Genomic DNA, 16,572 nt, shown 5'->3' with positions numbered 1-16,572 from the left:
GTGATTATCTATTTAAAAAGAAATGGCCTTTGCTCAGCGAGCTGTGGACCCATAACACCACACAGAGCACTTAGAAAACAGAAAATGAACAATCAACTATTGCACAATGAGAGCCGCAACAACCCATCGAATGAAAGAACGGGTTTAATGAACAACAAGAATCGGTGCCTAATGAAGCAACTGGTAGGAGTGAAATTGGTTGCAGTTTGAGACCCTGACTTAGTTGGTCTTCTGCTGGCTCACTCACTTCACTGTTTAAGGAAAGAAATGAAGCAATTCAGAGGAATTCCAGGGAACAAATGTTAAAAAACAAGTCAATTAAAATGAATTCAAAAGAAGTTCATTAGCAGCAAAAACTGGTTACCAATTGAGAAAAGGGTTAGAATGAAAACCTGCAGCCACTGCGGCTTTCCAGGACTGGAGTTTGAGATCCCTGCTTTACGTGTTCTGTCACTCTGTGATAGTCACATGTTGTGGTGTGTCCGTGCCGGTAACATCACTTCAGGAGAGGCCTGCTGAATCAACAGGCAGCCTGACTTATGAGACGCACTCACGATCAGCTCAAGGTAGTAATGGAGACAAAGACAAACACAAGACTGATAGCCATTATGAACAAAGCTTCACGTCCTCTTTCTCACACCAACATTGAGGACTTTCAGCCAAGGAATCATCTTTTCATGTCATAGCATCGTCATATCAGGTTGTCACCATGTCTCTCTCAGCCTGTTCCACATCATTTCCCTTTAGCACACTCATCCCGTCAGGAGTTGCCTAACTCATCCTTCTCGGTAATATTCTTAAAAAGTGTGTTCAGCCATTCTACTGTATAGTTATCAGCAAAATCACAAAACTGACAGTACAAGTCATTTCACAGGTGAATCTGCAAACCATGGAAGGCGAAACTCTAAAGAGTTTTTGGGTGTTTTAAAAGGTTTTTTTGGAAGTAGATAATGAGGACTAGAGCTTCCTAAAGCCTCGTTCACACCTCCATGTTTAACATTGTTCCTTCCCGCCGTTGTGTAATGCTTGTAATACGTAACACCTCAGTAAAATCAATTCTATTTATGTCACTCGTACACATCACCATGCAGTATGTTTTTGAAAGATCATGATGTGCTATGGATTGTTTCGCACCAAAACACCCCATCATGCACATTACTGTTTTTTTCTCACTATGTCACTATCTCACTAGCCCAGTTGACACAAGAGATCTTTATTAAAAAACTAAATGACAGAAAGACACACACAGAATTAATGCATGAAAACACTCCCAGAAAGGGACTAAACATGTTTCTTGTTGTTTTCATTAACCTGCAGAGTCCCAAAAGCATTTCCAAAAATGTCCACCAGAGAGGGAAAACCTGTCAAAAACCCTGGCTAGATATAAAAAAGGGCTACGTGGAATCTCTGTAAAATAAAATGGGTTTATTTCCACAAAAGAAAGCTCTGTGTAGCACAAAGGGTAAAACAGAATTGGCTGTAAAACAAAGGCAATCCAAAGCAAACAAGTCCTGAGACGGATTCCAATGGCGGGGTCAGAACACAGAGCAGAACCTCAAACAAAATCCAGAATTTTACAATAAGCAACAAGGCACAGTGAAAGCCACACAAAGTCACCAACTCCAAAGCCCACTCACAGTGAACCACCAGGAGCTGCGGGAGACCCTCCAGATTTACACGATGGAGATAGCAGTCCCTGGTGATAACGTCAGGTGGCCCCTGGTGGCCATGGAACATAGCATAGACAAAGAAAATACAGCAGATAATTAGCAAAAGTAGCATTAACATAAATAAATGACACAACAAAGAGCAAAACGAACATTAAAGAAAACTTTAAACCCCAGGCATGGGACGAGCCCTGGCTGAGTCGCGTCCATGGCACAAGTTTTCCATATTTTTTTGTGAAAGGGCAGCACTACGTTTCATTTCAAATTTAATTTTGTGTAAATCTTTTAGCTTGTCACTCCTTACAGCTGTTTGCCAGTATTATTCTGATCCTATGCAGCGTTTCAAGGCCCGAGCTGAACAGGTGCCATCCCAGAATGCAATGCAGCCAGTAAGTGCAGACTCCACCATACAAACTGGAGAGCTAAAAAGAAGACATGAGGGTTTCCTCGAATATCTCAGGAGATAAAACACTGGTGAGCATTTCTGAGGTTGGCTGGGATGTCCACTTTAGGACATCCATCTCCTTCCAAGCCATTCGCTCTCTCCACAATATCTTATTTAGTGGAGATGTTCTCCTGCTTCCTTAAATCTGGTTTTGCTGACATTACAAGTGAGATTGTTAACCTGTTTACCCCCATGTGAGAATACATAAAGGAAAATGTTCAATCACAGATCCAAATAGAAACACCTTCCTAGGAACCTAACTCAGGTCTTCATTCCAATGTGGGATTTTTTAGCTCATCACCTGTTGCGTAATATCGCCATTTCTGGATACATGGCAAGAAAAGATACATGTTATCAGATCATCAGTGTCTAATAATTCCTCTCAGTTCCTTGGCCAGGATGGCACGGTTTCCACATTTTTGTGTTGCTGCGCAGGCCATGTGGCCTTCACTTGTTACAAATGTTCCTTGCTTTATGGTCTTTGTATCAGTCACAGTGAATGACTGAAGTCTGACAGCCCGGCTCTGTTGTGTTCTTATCTCTTAATGGACTGAATGGGCAGTAAAGTGCAATACAGCCACTTGAAGATAACCTTCTGAAATGACAGGAAACCTCCTAAAGTGCACAATTACTGCAGCTGGAATGGTTCACTAAATTGTTGGGTAAATAAAAATAAAAAAAAGGCAATTAATTCTAACAGTCAGCAAATACTGGAGTATCTCAGAGGAGTTTTAGGAGTTCATTTTAAACAAGTCATAAACGCTATTGTCAAAATTCAATGGACTGATAATACAACTAATAATAAGTCTGCAATACAAAGGTAGACAAACTAGTTTCGCATTCCCAATAAAGAGAACAAAAATGTAAATATCAATAATGGCAAGGCCCTTGATGTGTTTGTATGATGGCAGATAGGATGGCAGTTAGCTTTAGCCTCAGGCCTGCATTGTCTTTGCTGTTCGCGGATTTGTGAATTTCCACTTCATTAACTTCATCTGCTGGTCACCGTGGGGTGACTCACTTGGTTGTTGTCATAAAAGGCACTATAAACATCACTGTATGATACTACGAGTGTCGGCAAGACCTTCTCCTGGCCCTGAATTACAGTAAGCAGGTTTGAAAATGGATGAATGGGTCGACATCATTTGTCATTTCAAATTTTGCACTGATACACCATAATCTGAAATATTATGTTAATCAAACAGATTAAGGCCAACAGACCTGAGGTCGTAAATACTGTGACTTTGTCATAAAGGGCCATCCACCCTACAGGTTTATAATCTCAAAGAATGCTGTTGGCTTGTAGGTGGCATTTTCTCCTTTCTTATTGTTAATGGGCCATATCTCAATATTTTCATAAAAGACAAAATGCAATATGAAATTATCCTTCTCATCTTCTTCTACCCCACCCAGGCAAGTCTTGTTCTCCTCCTCCCAGCCTCCAACTCCCTGGGTGAGGCACTCTGGCTCCTTTTATGTCAGACCCATTTATCGCACTGTTACACCTGGAAGCACATCTGGATTAGGCCAAGCAGTCATAAACTAGAGGAGACCTTCCTTGGCTGCACCCTCTGGCAGCCCCCAAAGCACCCAACAGGGATGTCCTCCCATGAAAACGCTATGGGAGCCCAAACTGGGGGTACGCCAGGGGAGCTTGTCCATTCCACGGAGCAGTCTCCCATTGTCCTTCCATTATCCCTGTCTCACACCTGAGGCAGGGAGCAGCACTCCTCCTGGCAGGGATGCCCATCCATGTTGCTTCTCCATACAGCCTGGTGTCCTTCTGGCCATGTAAGGTACGGCCTTCCATTATGGCAGGAATGTCAGACCACCCATGTGTGTATTATAGGCATATTTTTTACATATGCAACATCTGCTGAAGTGAGTGCTGATGGTTCTGAGAGATGAAGAATGGTGACTGTGCAGGACAGATGAGGTCTTCACTAGTACTCCATGCCCTTTTAATTCAGTGTCTGTTATTTATGTCCTGCACAGCAGAAGGCAGCTGTTTGCTAGCAATGTTCTCAGACAATCCGTGACCCTATACAGTGTTATGAGGCCTGAGCTGAGCAGCTGCCATCCCAGAATGCAATGCAGCCAGTGAGTGCAGACTTCCCTGTGCACCACACAAGCTGGAAAACAAACTAGAAGACATGAGGTTGTCCTCAAACATCTGAGGATCTAAAAGCATTGGTGATAGCCGGGACGTGTTGCGTCCACTTCAGGACATCAATGATGTTCAATCCAAGTTGATGTAAGCTGCTCACGCAACCAGTCCACAGTAGCTTCTCCAATGGAGATGGCGATGTCTTCTACCTCCTACTTCTTTAAGTCTGGCTGTGCTGACGTTAAGAGTGAGATTGCTAACCGGTCCCCCCCATGTCTGAAGCCAAATCTCTGTGAGACACGTTCTCTTTGGTGGCACTCAGACCTTCAATGGTGGAGTTTGAGTCACGCCTGGCCACACATTGAAAGGTGAACAAGGAGCACAGCAGGGGGATCAGCACCACATCCATGGTGTGCCTGTGTTGAGAGTCAGCCCATCAAATGAAGTAAAGTGATGTTGTTCATCTGTACATATTGGGGTCTACCAGTCAGGGTGTCCAACATCCAATTGCAGGGGCTGGCACTGAGTTTTTAAATGTTAGTCTAACATTTTGCTGATCACCAATGATGTTTCCACTGCTGTCGCTGTCTGAGTGACGACTGCACATTCACTCTGCATGCCCTTCTCTTCTTGGTTCCCACACACATCTAAAGGACGTGCAGGTAGGCTTAACAGAAAATTATAAATTGGCTTGATGATTGTACGCCTTTAATTAGACTGGAATCCCACCCATATTTGGTCTCTTCCTGGCACCTGCTGTTTTGTAAGACCCCTGAACTGGTTTAAGATGATCTGAGAATGGCATGGTGTGCTATGCTTTGTGCTACATACCCACAGTATGATGGTGTCCATTGTTTAAGGTGTTGTACACAATCAGCAATGGCTGCCTGATTTGAGACAGTTTGTGTATTTAATTTCTTGTATTTGCTTTTAAAAGCTGAATCTTTAAATTTTACATTTTTTATGAGCTTTGCCTCTTTATCCTCATACACCTTGGCCTTTACCACCAGCTTTGTCTCAATAACCCACCATTTAAACTGAACCCTTCAATCGTAGGTAAGCAAGAAATGAAGATTTGTATAAATATCTCCCCCCAGATCAATATGCTGGATAACACCTTGGGAGAGACCAACCAGCGGTACGGCGAAATCCTGGACAAGCTGCAGAACACACTGAAACAGCTGGAACTGGAGCTGGGCACCCTCCGCAGTGACATGCAGAACAACAAGCTGGAGTACGAGAAGCTGCTGCAGATTAAGCAGAACCTGGAGGCCGAGATTGCTACCTATAGGCGCCTGCTGGAAGGAGAAGAGCTGTAAGCAAGCAGTTTATACTCACTAAATAGAGGAAATAAGCGGAATTGTGGAATAGGATGGCAAATGGCAAACTTAGGTGGTGGTTAGCACTGCTGCCTCACAGACTCAACACTTTGGAGTGAAATTCCCACCTGCTCACTGTCTGTGAGGAGCTTGCATGTTCTCTATGTGTGCATGGGGGCTTTCTCTGGGGACTTTAAAATTTGTTTGCTCTAACAGAGTGTGAACTATGAAGGGCCGGCATCCATTCCATGGTGGTCTCCTGTCTTGCACCCAATGCTGCCAGAATGGGCTTTCATCTCTCACCTCCCTGTTTAGAAATATGTCATATGGTCAGTGTGGCAACACTTCCCCTTGTGGAAAATGAGCCCAATATCTGCATAGAATCCATAGCTTTGTCTACTGGGCCTCCATCTTTAACGAAAAAGAAAAGTGTTACATGTCAGCTGGCAATTTTCTTCTCTCTTTTCTCTCTCCAAGATTGATGTGCCTGCAAAAGTATCTTGCTTAATAAATACAAGAAAAACAAGTAAGTTAATAGATAGATAGATAGATAGATAGATAGATAGATAGATAGATAGATATAGATAGATAGATATGAAAGGCACTATATAATAGATAGATAGATAGATAGATAGATAGATAGATAGATAGATAGATAGATAGATAGATAGATAGATAGGAAAGGCACTATATAATAGATAGATAGATAGATAGATAGAAAGGCAGATATATAGATAGATAGATAGATAGATAGATAGATAGATAGATAGATAGATAGATAGATAGATAGATAGATAGATATGAAAGGCACCATATGATAGATAGATAGATAGATAGATAGATAGATAGATAGATAGATAGATAGATAGATAGATAGATAGGAAAGGCACTATATAATAGATAGATAGATAGATAGATAGGAAAGGCACTATATAGATAGATAGATAGATAGATATATAATAGATAGATAGATAGATAGATAGATAGATAGATCTTTATTTGTCCCTGTTCAAAACTTCTTGTAATAAAAATATCTAAGTGTCACACCTGGCAATAATTTTATACAATTACCAGTGGTGCTCAGATATTTTGGCACTTGCTGTGCTCCCCATCTAAGTTGGCTTGAAATCTAAACAATTAGCATTAACATTTACACAGCACCATCAATTGCAATGTGTTTAGTATACAAGTAGTATTAAAATGCACTGCATTTGTCAATCTAACAGATGGTGCATCACAACCATTTGTAGTAATAAATTCTCCCTGCCAGTCTTCTGACGTGTTGTTCCTAAAGTGTACTGGAGGTCTGGACCCACTCAGCATTCCCAACTTCTTGTGATGTCCATGCTATTTATTCTGTGTCGATAAAGATGTTCATTTTATTTTCATTACAGAGAAAAGGCTGCCCCACCTGCTCCTGTTCAGCAAAGTAAAAGTAAGCACAAATTCAATTTGAAATTTGATTGATGATGGCTTAAATCAGCTCCGAATTTTGATCGCTGCATGTCAGTCAATCATCTCACCTGTCTGAGCTGTTCCATCCCTGCACCTTCACAATTTCCAGATGTCACCCTGCCCCACTTTGCCACTTTGCTGTCAGATGTGTAGTTAAGGACCCGCCATCACAATCTAACTTGACACCTGGGCCAACAGGGCACACTATGCACTTTATCAGCTCACACTGTGATGTTCTAACTTAGCTGGAATACATTTTGCTTTTCTTCACCAATTTCACCTGGCTGGGGAATATTGGAAATGTTAGAGGAGCAATCATGATGTCCATTCAAATGTTTAAATGCATGGGGTTGATTTTCCTTTTGGTTTCTTTTCTTCTTATGTTATTTTGATACTGTTGCTTTTGTTTCTATTATCCTTTATAATATTTATTGACTTATGCTTTGTATCTTGAGGGGCTCTTTATTTTTGGAATATTTTTTGATGATGATATAGGATGAATTTAGCACTTGTCATATATTGTTGAGGTGCAATTCTAATATTGATAATTGGGTTTACGTTTTTAAGATATAGATATTAATAATTGTACTGATATTTTTCCTTTAACTGACCAGCTTAATCTAACCTTAACAGTTTGTTTTATTGTTAATTTATATATACAATATAGGTTTGATAATAGTATTACTCTTCTCTCTTACTGTGACGACCCTGATGTAATGCCCGACACTCTTCAGGCTCTACTTCTCTTTCCACTTCGCATGACCGCAGTCTTCACTTCACCATCCATCATTTTGATGAGTCTCATGCATTGCTCATGTTGTCCTGTCCCAGTGTCTTCTCTTGGCACTCCACATGCCATTGATTGATCTTTCTTTCCTTCTCTTTGTTTCTCCATTAGGGTACACAATACAAAGACTGTACCAGTGGTTTTTCTTCCTGGTTTGAAACTAAGTGGTTTCCAATATCTGCCATTTCTCTTACTCTCTTTACAGCCATCAATCAGACTATCAGCAGGTCTCATAAGCACAGAGATGCTGGTCAGAAGGTCTGAGCCCACTGAGCTCCAATGGGCAGGTGCCGAGTGGCCTACTGCATTAGTATTTGATAGTCCTGAGATGGTTGGCCTAGAAGTGTAGAGCTTATAACTTTGAGTCCTGAGTTTGAATGCCATACCTGGTCATTGTCTTTGATGGTGGATTGATGACTCTAAATCTGCTCCAGTGTCTGTGCCCTGTCCCTTCTGCACCCTATGCTGCCAGCATAGACCAACCCATGACATTATTGGATTAAACATGTTTGCGATGGAGCATATGTGTGTTTGGAGGCAGGACACTCTCTGAGCACTCGGTCACTTGGCTACAGCCCTACCAGCAGTAACAATATCTTCTCTTTCCTTTTGATGCAGTGGAGCCAGACATCAGAACCAGGAAGATTGTAAAAGTCGTCACACAGACGATGGTCAATGGTAAAATTGTGGATGAAACCAGTGAAGTGGAAGAGGTTGAAGAGCAAAAGAAATGATTCTGCTCAATGAATTCTGCTGGATTCAACCTGAAATCCTTTGGGTATCTGACGGCTCATGGCGCCATGTCCTCCATGATAAAACAGAAACACTGTCGGTCTTTCATTGCCATATGTGTTACAGTTCTTACCTTTTTCAGATAATTAAAGATAAAGTGCATGATAATTGTGATCCTCTTCATTTATTCCAATATTAAAAGAGAGATGAAGCCCAATTGTTACCTTCTGGGGTCTGGTGTCTTCCTCAATCCTTCTATTTATTGTCTAACACACAGGATAACAGAAAGGCAGTGCCGATCCCATTAGCTGTTGGCACAAGGTGGGAAGCAACCATGCAGGGTACTCCAGTCCATCATGGAGGTCAATTTAGAGTCACCAACCAACCCAACCACCCATTATTGGGATTGGAAAGAAAACTGGAGAACTTGGAGAAAATCGCACTCAGACACAAGAACACCGCTGAGTTGAACCCCAACCAGTTTGCTTGTATCAGACTGAAAATCATAGAAAAATGACCAAATGCTGACAGGAGCATGTTGATGCAGGGGGTCAAATGTCACAGGGTTTATTGTTCTTTGAGAATTCAGAGAGCGAATGTCCAAATGAAGGATGTACTTTACTTGCTGAATCCAGCATCATGGGTTCAAATCCAATACTTGGATGATGTCCATGTCGAGTCTGTACATTTCCTTTAGGGCTGTATGGTGTTTCCTGCCTCATTCCAAAACAAGCGTGCATCAGCTTAATTGGCGAATCAAAATGGCGGTGTGGGTGTGCAGGAGGGATTGAGCGGGCCAGTGATGGATTGGCACCCCTCCAGTTCTCTCCTGCTTTATGTCCAGTATATAATATAATATAATATAATATAATATAATATAATATAATATAATATAATATAATATAATATAATATAATATAATATAATATAATATAATATAATATAATATAATATAATATAATATAGGGCGGCATGGTGGCACACTGGTAGTGCTGCTGCCTCGCAGTTAGGAGACCAGGGTTCGCTTCCCGGGTCCTCCCTGTGTGGAGTTTGCATGTTCTCTCGGTGTCTGCGTGGGTTTCCTCCGGGTACTCCGGTTTTCTCCCACAGTCCAAAGACATGCGGGCAACATGGGTATGTGTGTGTGCCCTGTGGTGGACTGGCACCCTGCCCGGGGTTTGTTCCTGCCTTGCACCCTATGTTGGCTGGGATTGGCTGCAGCAGACCCCTGTGACCCTGTGTTAGGATACAGCGGGTTGGAAAATGGATGGATAGATAATATAATATAATACAGTGCCTAAAAAGGTGTTCACCGCCTTGGTGGTTTATATTCTATTGTTAGGAGACATTGAATCACAATGGATTTAATTTGGATTTTTGACTCTGATGTGCAAAAAAAACTCTTTACTGTCAAAGTGATAAAATACAGTAAAGTGGTATAAAATAATTACAAATATAAAGCACACAATAATTGTTCACATAAGTATTTAATACGACAGCCTAAATCCTCACTGGCGCAGTCAGTTAGTTTTAGAAGTCACAGAATGAGCTCAATGGAGGTCACCTGTCTGATTGCAGTCCAAATGCTCCTGTATGTGGAAGGGCCATCTGTGGTGAGTCAGTATGGTGGACTAAACTACACCATGAAGACAAAAGAACATGCCAAGCAGCTCAGTGAAAAGATGATTGAAAAACACAAGTCAGGGGATGGAGATGAGAAAAAATCACAAGTTACTGAATATCCCTTGGAGTCCAGTTAAGTCCATCATGAAGACTGAATGGCACAGCTGCAAATCTGCCTACAGCAGGCCTACAGCACAAAACCTGAGTGATTGTGCAAGAAGAAAACAAGTAAGGGAGGCCATCAAGGGATTCTGATAACTCTAGAAGAGTTACAGCCTACAGTGGCTTAGACTGGAGAACTGCAGACAACTGCTTCACCAGTCAGAGCTTTATGGGAGAGTGACAAAGAGAAAGTCACTGTTAGGAAACACACATGGCTAGAGAAGGCACATGGGAGACTGTGAAGCCAACTGGAAGAAAGAAGGCTCTATGTTCTGATGAGGCCAAAATTAAACTTGATGGGCTTTGGACTAAATGTCATGTTTGAACACTGCGCATTATCAAAAACACACCATCCCCTCCATGAAGCCTGGTGGTGGCATCGTCAGTTTGTGGAAAGACGGTGAGGGTGAAATTAATTCAGTAAAAATACACAGACACAAAAGTTTCCTTTGCTGAATACTTGTTATAGTGACCATTGTCATACTCCTCATAAAACATAAACAGACATGACCTTTGGCAAAAATGACAACAATAAGTAATAAATCACCCGGTAAAGTATTTCTTTCTTATGTAAATTGACACCACAACATATGCAGGGTCCATTGCACAGTACAAACAATGGCCCTAATAAACAATTGATAAATGACAATTCATAAAACAATTGATCATCCTAATAAACAATAGGAGCCAAAACATACAGTATGGTGGATCCATTACTTCAAACTACCTTTGTTTGTGATATTCATTTATATAGAATCCTGTTAGTTTGTCTTCTTAGGATGATAATTCATACTGTGATGGTGCTAGATAGATAGATATGAAAGACACTATATAATAGATAGATAGATAGATAGATAGATAGATAGATAGATAGATAGATAGATATGAAAGGCAATAGATAGATAGATAGATAGATAGATAGATAGATAGATAGATAGATAGATAGATAGATAGAGCACTATATGATAGATAGATAGATAGATAGATAGATAGATAGATAGATAGATAGATAGATAGATAGATAGATAGATAGATATGAAAGGCAATATATAGTAGATAGATAGATAGATAGATAGATATGAAAGGCAATAGATAGATAGATAGATATGAAAGGCACTATATAGTAGATAGATAGATAGATAGATAGATAGTGTGGTATATGGCCGGCTTGTCATCATACACGGCCCTGCTGGATACCACAGGGGCCACAAGAGGGAGCTGCAGAGAGGACTGAAGAATCATATGTGCCCTATAACCCAGAAGTGAACCCATAGGAAGAGTGACAACAGAAGTGACGTACTTCCGGGGTGAAGAAAAGGACTTGTACCTGACCTGGAAATGATAAAGAATCACATGGACTGGGGATTGGGAACACTTCCGGGTCAGGGTGTATAAAAGGACTGTGGGAGCTCCCAGACAGCGAGCTGAGCTGGGTGGAAGGGTGGCAACGCGTCTGGGAGTGGAGGATTGTTTATTGTATTTGTGATTGATTATTGGTTCGTTTATGAGTACAGTGGAGGAGAGCGTACTTTGTGCACTGTGGAAGATTAATAAAGTCAACTATTGGACTTTTATCTGGTGTCTGGAGTCTTGGACAGGGGTTCAGGGGAGTGATAGCGCCCCCTATCTGTCACAATAGATAGATAGATAGATAGATAGATAGATAGATAGATAGATAGATAGATAGATAGATAGATAGATAGATAGATAGATAAATAGATAGATAGATTTATTAGTATGTAAGCTGTGCTATTTCAGCTACTTCTAAATGTATCAGGAAAATGAGTTAGTAAGACTTTGTGCTTTTGTTGTAAAAGAGTTTAAACAGCTCAAGCGCTCAATGCATTCTGGGCCCACCGTCATTCACTTTGTGAACTGCGCTTGTCACAATGACCCCCAGCCCAGCACACTTCACACTGAGTGATGAAAGGAATGCCTTGGATCACATAAATGAAGAACAGTTTTTAGATGTTCAGTGGAGTGCCATAATAGCTTAGTGACCAAATAAAACAACACCAGGTCCTGTTTTACCTAAGAATGGCAACTGCAGAAGGGTCAGCTCAGGTCAGGAGGAAAGCAGGTCTGACCCACTTGTAACTGAAAAGGAGTATAAAATCAGTGGAGGAAATCAAACCACACAAGATGAAAGGAGAACCAAATGGACGCCTTATCTTAATCTAAAGTGGCACATCTTTACCTTGGATATGCCTGAAAGACAAAAGAACAAACACAAAAAGCAGACCAATCCAGAGAGTAAATTCCTGGCAAAACGACCCTGCAGACTGCTAAAAAGACAATCAGGGAGGAAGGGATTACGAAAGGGATGCTCTGGGATTCTCTTAATCTGGCCTCCCCTGAGGTGGTGTACTATGGATTCTATGTCACTCACCTATTGTCACTTAAAGACATGTCACCAGCTCTACGCTGTAATGTCAGGCCAGTCAAGAACTTCACTGAACATCAGACCTTTCTGGTGCTTCTGTGTTTGGCAGCGCCTGCAGCTGCCATAAGAGGAGTCGATTGCAGTGATGATTGTTCCACCAGAGACAACTTTAACAAAATGCATAATTGGACAATTTTAGTGCATGAATGAAATCAGCCTTCACTTTTGCATGAAAAAGTAAATCACCAATTAATCCTTTAATTATCAAATCTGTCCAGCAGACCCCCGTGACCCTGTAGTTAGGATATAGCGGGTTGGATAATGGATGGATGGATGGATGGATGTTTAGTCTAAATCAGGGTCACAGGATGCCAGAGCCTATCCCAGCAGCTTCAGGCACACAACAAAATCTAATCCTGGATGAGGTGTCAGATCAGGGTACAAAGTAACAGAAAATGCAGGGAACTGAACAATATGTCCAAAAATGGTTAAAGAAAGTAAACAAAAAAAAAACTCTTCATTGAGTAGGCTGTATTGAAGATGGCAGCAGAGAAGGTGCAGAAGTTAACACCACCGTCTTATAAATCTGCACTTCTGGATTCAAGCACTGGCCTGGTCATCGTCCCGTGTGTGTTTCTCCTATGTATTCCAATGAAAACATAAACCTGTTAAATGGTGACTCGAAGTTTTTCACAAGTGAGTGAGTGTTGGTGTGTGAGACACTCGGCACCCATTGTTGCAGGGATAAAGTCTGACCCTAAACTGGGTAACACAGATAGAGAAAATGAATAACAGAATGAGTAAGTAAACGTATCTGCTTCACATGTAGATGGCGTTTCCACTGTCTAAACAGAAAAATGCACCTTATTTTATATAGCACCTTTGAATGGTGAACAGCATCTCTCAGCACTCAACAAGTAATAAGTTTGAACATTAGAAACATTTTCAACATTTGAAAAAATTCACCCCAACAAATGTTGCCAATTCCTCCAAAATACCATCAAGTCGAGTTTTGGAGCTCCCTAAAGTCCTAATGTCTACCACACTACTTGGTCACATATTTCAAGCGTCTTCAGTTCTCTGTGTAAAGAAAGACTTTGTAAAGTGTGTGCGAAATTTACTCTTTACAAGTTTCCAACCGCGTCCCCGTCCTCTTCATGAACTCATTTTAAAGTCACAGTCTTGATCCACTGTACTAACACCCCTCAAAACTTGAAACACTTCAGTCATGTCTCCTCTGGATCTCCTTTTGCTTAAACTGCAAAGGTTTCACTCCTTGCATCTCTTCTGATAGCTCATACCCAGAATTCCTGGCACCAGCCTAGCTGATCTCTTCAGAACTTTTTCTGGTGCTGTTATGTCTTTTTGTAGCCTGGAGACCAAAACTGAACACAGCACGCCAGGTGAGGCCTCTCTAGTGTGTTGAAAAGCTTAAGCATAACCTCCTTGGACGTGGATTTATGTGCTCTCGTCTGCCAACTTAACCAGCTTGTTATTTATATTCCTGTTCAAATCATTTATATAAACTACTCAAAAAAATTAAAGGAACACTTTGAAAACACATCGGATCTCAATGGGAAACAAAAATCCTGCTGGATATCTCTACTGATATGGACTGGGCAATGTGTTAGGAATGAAAGGATGCCACATTTTTTGATGGAAATGAAATTTATCAACCTACAGAGGGCTGAATTCACACACACCCCGAAAATCAAAGTGATAAAGTGATGCGGCAGGCAGGCTTGTCCATTTTGCCGAAATTCCATTGCAGCAACTCCAAATCGTACTCAGTAGTTTGCATGGCCCCAATGTGCTTGTATGCATGCCTGACAATGTCGGGGGGATATGCTCCTAATGAGATGACGGATGGTGTCCTGGGGGATCTCCTCCCAGATCTGAACCAGAGCATCACTGAGTCCCTTGACAGTCTGAGGTGCAACCTGGCAGCGTCAGATGGCACGAAACATAATGTCACACCCAGAGGTGTTCTATTGTATTGAGGTCAGGCGAGTGAGCGTGGGGGCCAGTTAATGGTATCAATTCCTTCATCCTCCAGGAACTGCCTGCATACTCTCGCCACATGAGGCCGGGCATTATCGTGCACCAGGAGGAACCCAGGACCCACTGCACCAGCATAGGATCTGACAATGGGTCCAAGGGTTTCATCCCGATACCTAATGGCAGTCAAAGTGTCATTGTCTAGACTGTAGAGGTCTGTGCGTCCCTCCATGGATATGCCTCCCCAGACCATCAATGACCCACCACCAAACCACTCATGCTGAATGATGTTACAGGTAGCATAATGTTCTCCACGTTCCTTTAAGTTTTTTTGAGCAGTATATATTAAAAAGACCCCTGAGGGACACCACTGTTAACATCAGCCAATTCCGGTAAGGTCTCCTGCACCATCACCCTCAGCTTGTTGTGATTCAGACAATTTAAAGACCCCACTCTAAAGTCACATGTAGAACCTCTTATGTGGCACCTTATCAAATGCTTTCTGAAAGTCAAGGTAACATTATCATCTGCATCACTCTGGTCAACTCCTTTTGTTGCTTCCTTATAGACTTTTACTATATTTGTAAAACAAGACCTCTCTCATTTGAACCCATGCTGATTGTTCATTGAAATTCTTGTTCATGTGCTGTTCAATCTTTTCCTCAATAATCCCTTTTGTTAATTTACCTGGGATTCACATTAAGCTTCAGGGCCGTCTAAACGTATGGGCACAATGGGCACTGGCTGGGGGCCCCAAGAGAGTAGGGGCACATGATGTTTCTGAAGCCAATGGATGTTTCTGTTTTGCTATCTAAACAGGGGTCCCAGTGCACTGCTTTGCCCAGGGGGCCTATGATGCTGTTAAGATGGCCCTGTGGCCTACAGTTACTTGGATAGGCCAGATACAACTCATAACAACAAGATAATATTTGCTATTTTCCTGTCAAAGTGTGCAACGACTTTTGGAAAACACCCATCAAGGATTTATATCTACACTTGCTAACCTCCTTACACACTCCAGGATAAATGTCACTTGGTCCTCATGATCTGTTAGATTTCAGCCTGTTTAATCTTAGCTGCATTTCTCCCTCTTCAATCTCCAGGTTACTAAGTACTTCCTCGGTAGTTCCTGGTGCTGCTGACAGTTTATGCACTTCCTTGCCCATGTAAACTTAATTTCAATGCGAGTTTAGAGCATTTGCTATTTCATCGTTTGTATATTTTAACTCTGTTGATGTTTTGAGGTACTTCACCTCCTCCTTGACTGTTGTATTACCATTGTTTCCACATATCTGTACAGTTGAAGGTGTCAGAGATGGCTGGGGTGGCGACCTGGCCGGAACACCTAGGAATACCAGAGGAGGGCTTACGCCTTCCCCAGACCATGTGGGGGCGACAGCCCTGGTTCCTTTGGGGGCCATGGGTACAGAGCTTTGAAGCTCCACCATGTAGGGGCCCGTGGTCACCGCCAGGGGGCACCCCCATGCCTGTGGAGCCCTGGACTTCAGCACTTCCGCCACACCCAGAATTGCTGGGGGGAAGGAGACTGGGGACACCCAGAGTGCTTCCTGGTACACAGCCGGCACTTCCGCCACACGGGGGCGTGTCAGTGGGAGATTGCCGGGAAGCACCTGGAGCACATCCGGGTGTGTATAAAAGGGGCCGCCTCACTTCATACGATGGCAAGAGTCCAGAGTGGAGTGGACTAAGCAGGAGAAGGGAGAGGAGGCAGTCCGAAGAGAAAATGAGGCATTGTTGTGGCCAGGACTTTGTGGGGACTTAATAATTGTAAATAATGTATAATAAACGGGTGTGTGGTGAAACCAACATGTCTGCCTGTCTGTGGCCAGGCCAGTCTCCACAAAGGAGAGGCTGGTCAAGTTCCTTGATCATG

The 16,572-nt window shown here is 42.1% G+C and overlaps 1 protein-coding gene across 3 annotated transcripts in view; it reads left to right on the top strand.

Annotated features, from left to right (window-relative positions):
* Positions 1 to 8,729, top strand: part of si:ch211-243g18.2 (uncharacterized protein LOC559906 homolog) — a 40,551-nt gene extending 31,822 nt beyond the window's left edge. For 2 of the 3 annotated variants that reach the window (XM_039762802.1, XM_039762803.1), the window contains exons 7-9: positions 5,317 to 5,534; positions 6,933 to 6,973; positions 8,399 to 8,729. In XM_039762802.1, the coding sequence (XP_039618736.1) occupies positions 5,317 to 5,534; positions 6,933 to 6,973; positions 8,399 to 8,514 (375 nt within the window). In that variant the 3' untranslated portion in view covers positions 8,515 to 8,729. The remainder of the gene's footprint in view (positions 1 to 5,316; positions 5,535 to 6,932; positions 6,974 to 8,398) is intronic. The other variant, XM_039762804.1, reaches the window with a different exon arrangement.
* The last annotated feature ends 7,843 nt before the right edge of the window (positions 8,730 to 16,572 follow it).

This window comes from Polypterus senegalus, chromosome 9, assembly GCF_016835505.1.
Source record: "Polypterus senegalus isolate Bchr_013 chromosome 9, ASM1683550v1, whole genome shotgun sequence".
Classification (NCBI taxonomy): Eukaryota; Metazoa; Chordata; class Cladistia; order Polypteriformes; family Polypteridae; genus Polypterus; species Polypterus senegalus.
Note: the sequence above shows the minus strand (reverse complement) of the source record. Positions and strands in the feature narration are given on the sequence as shown.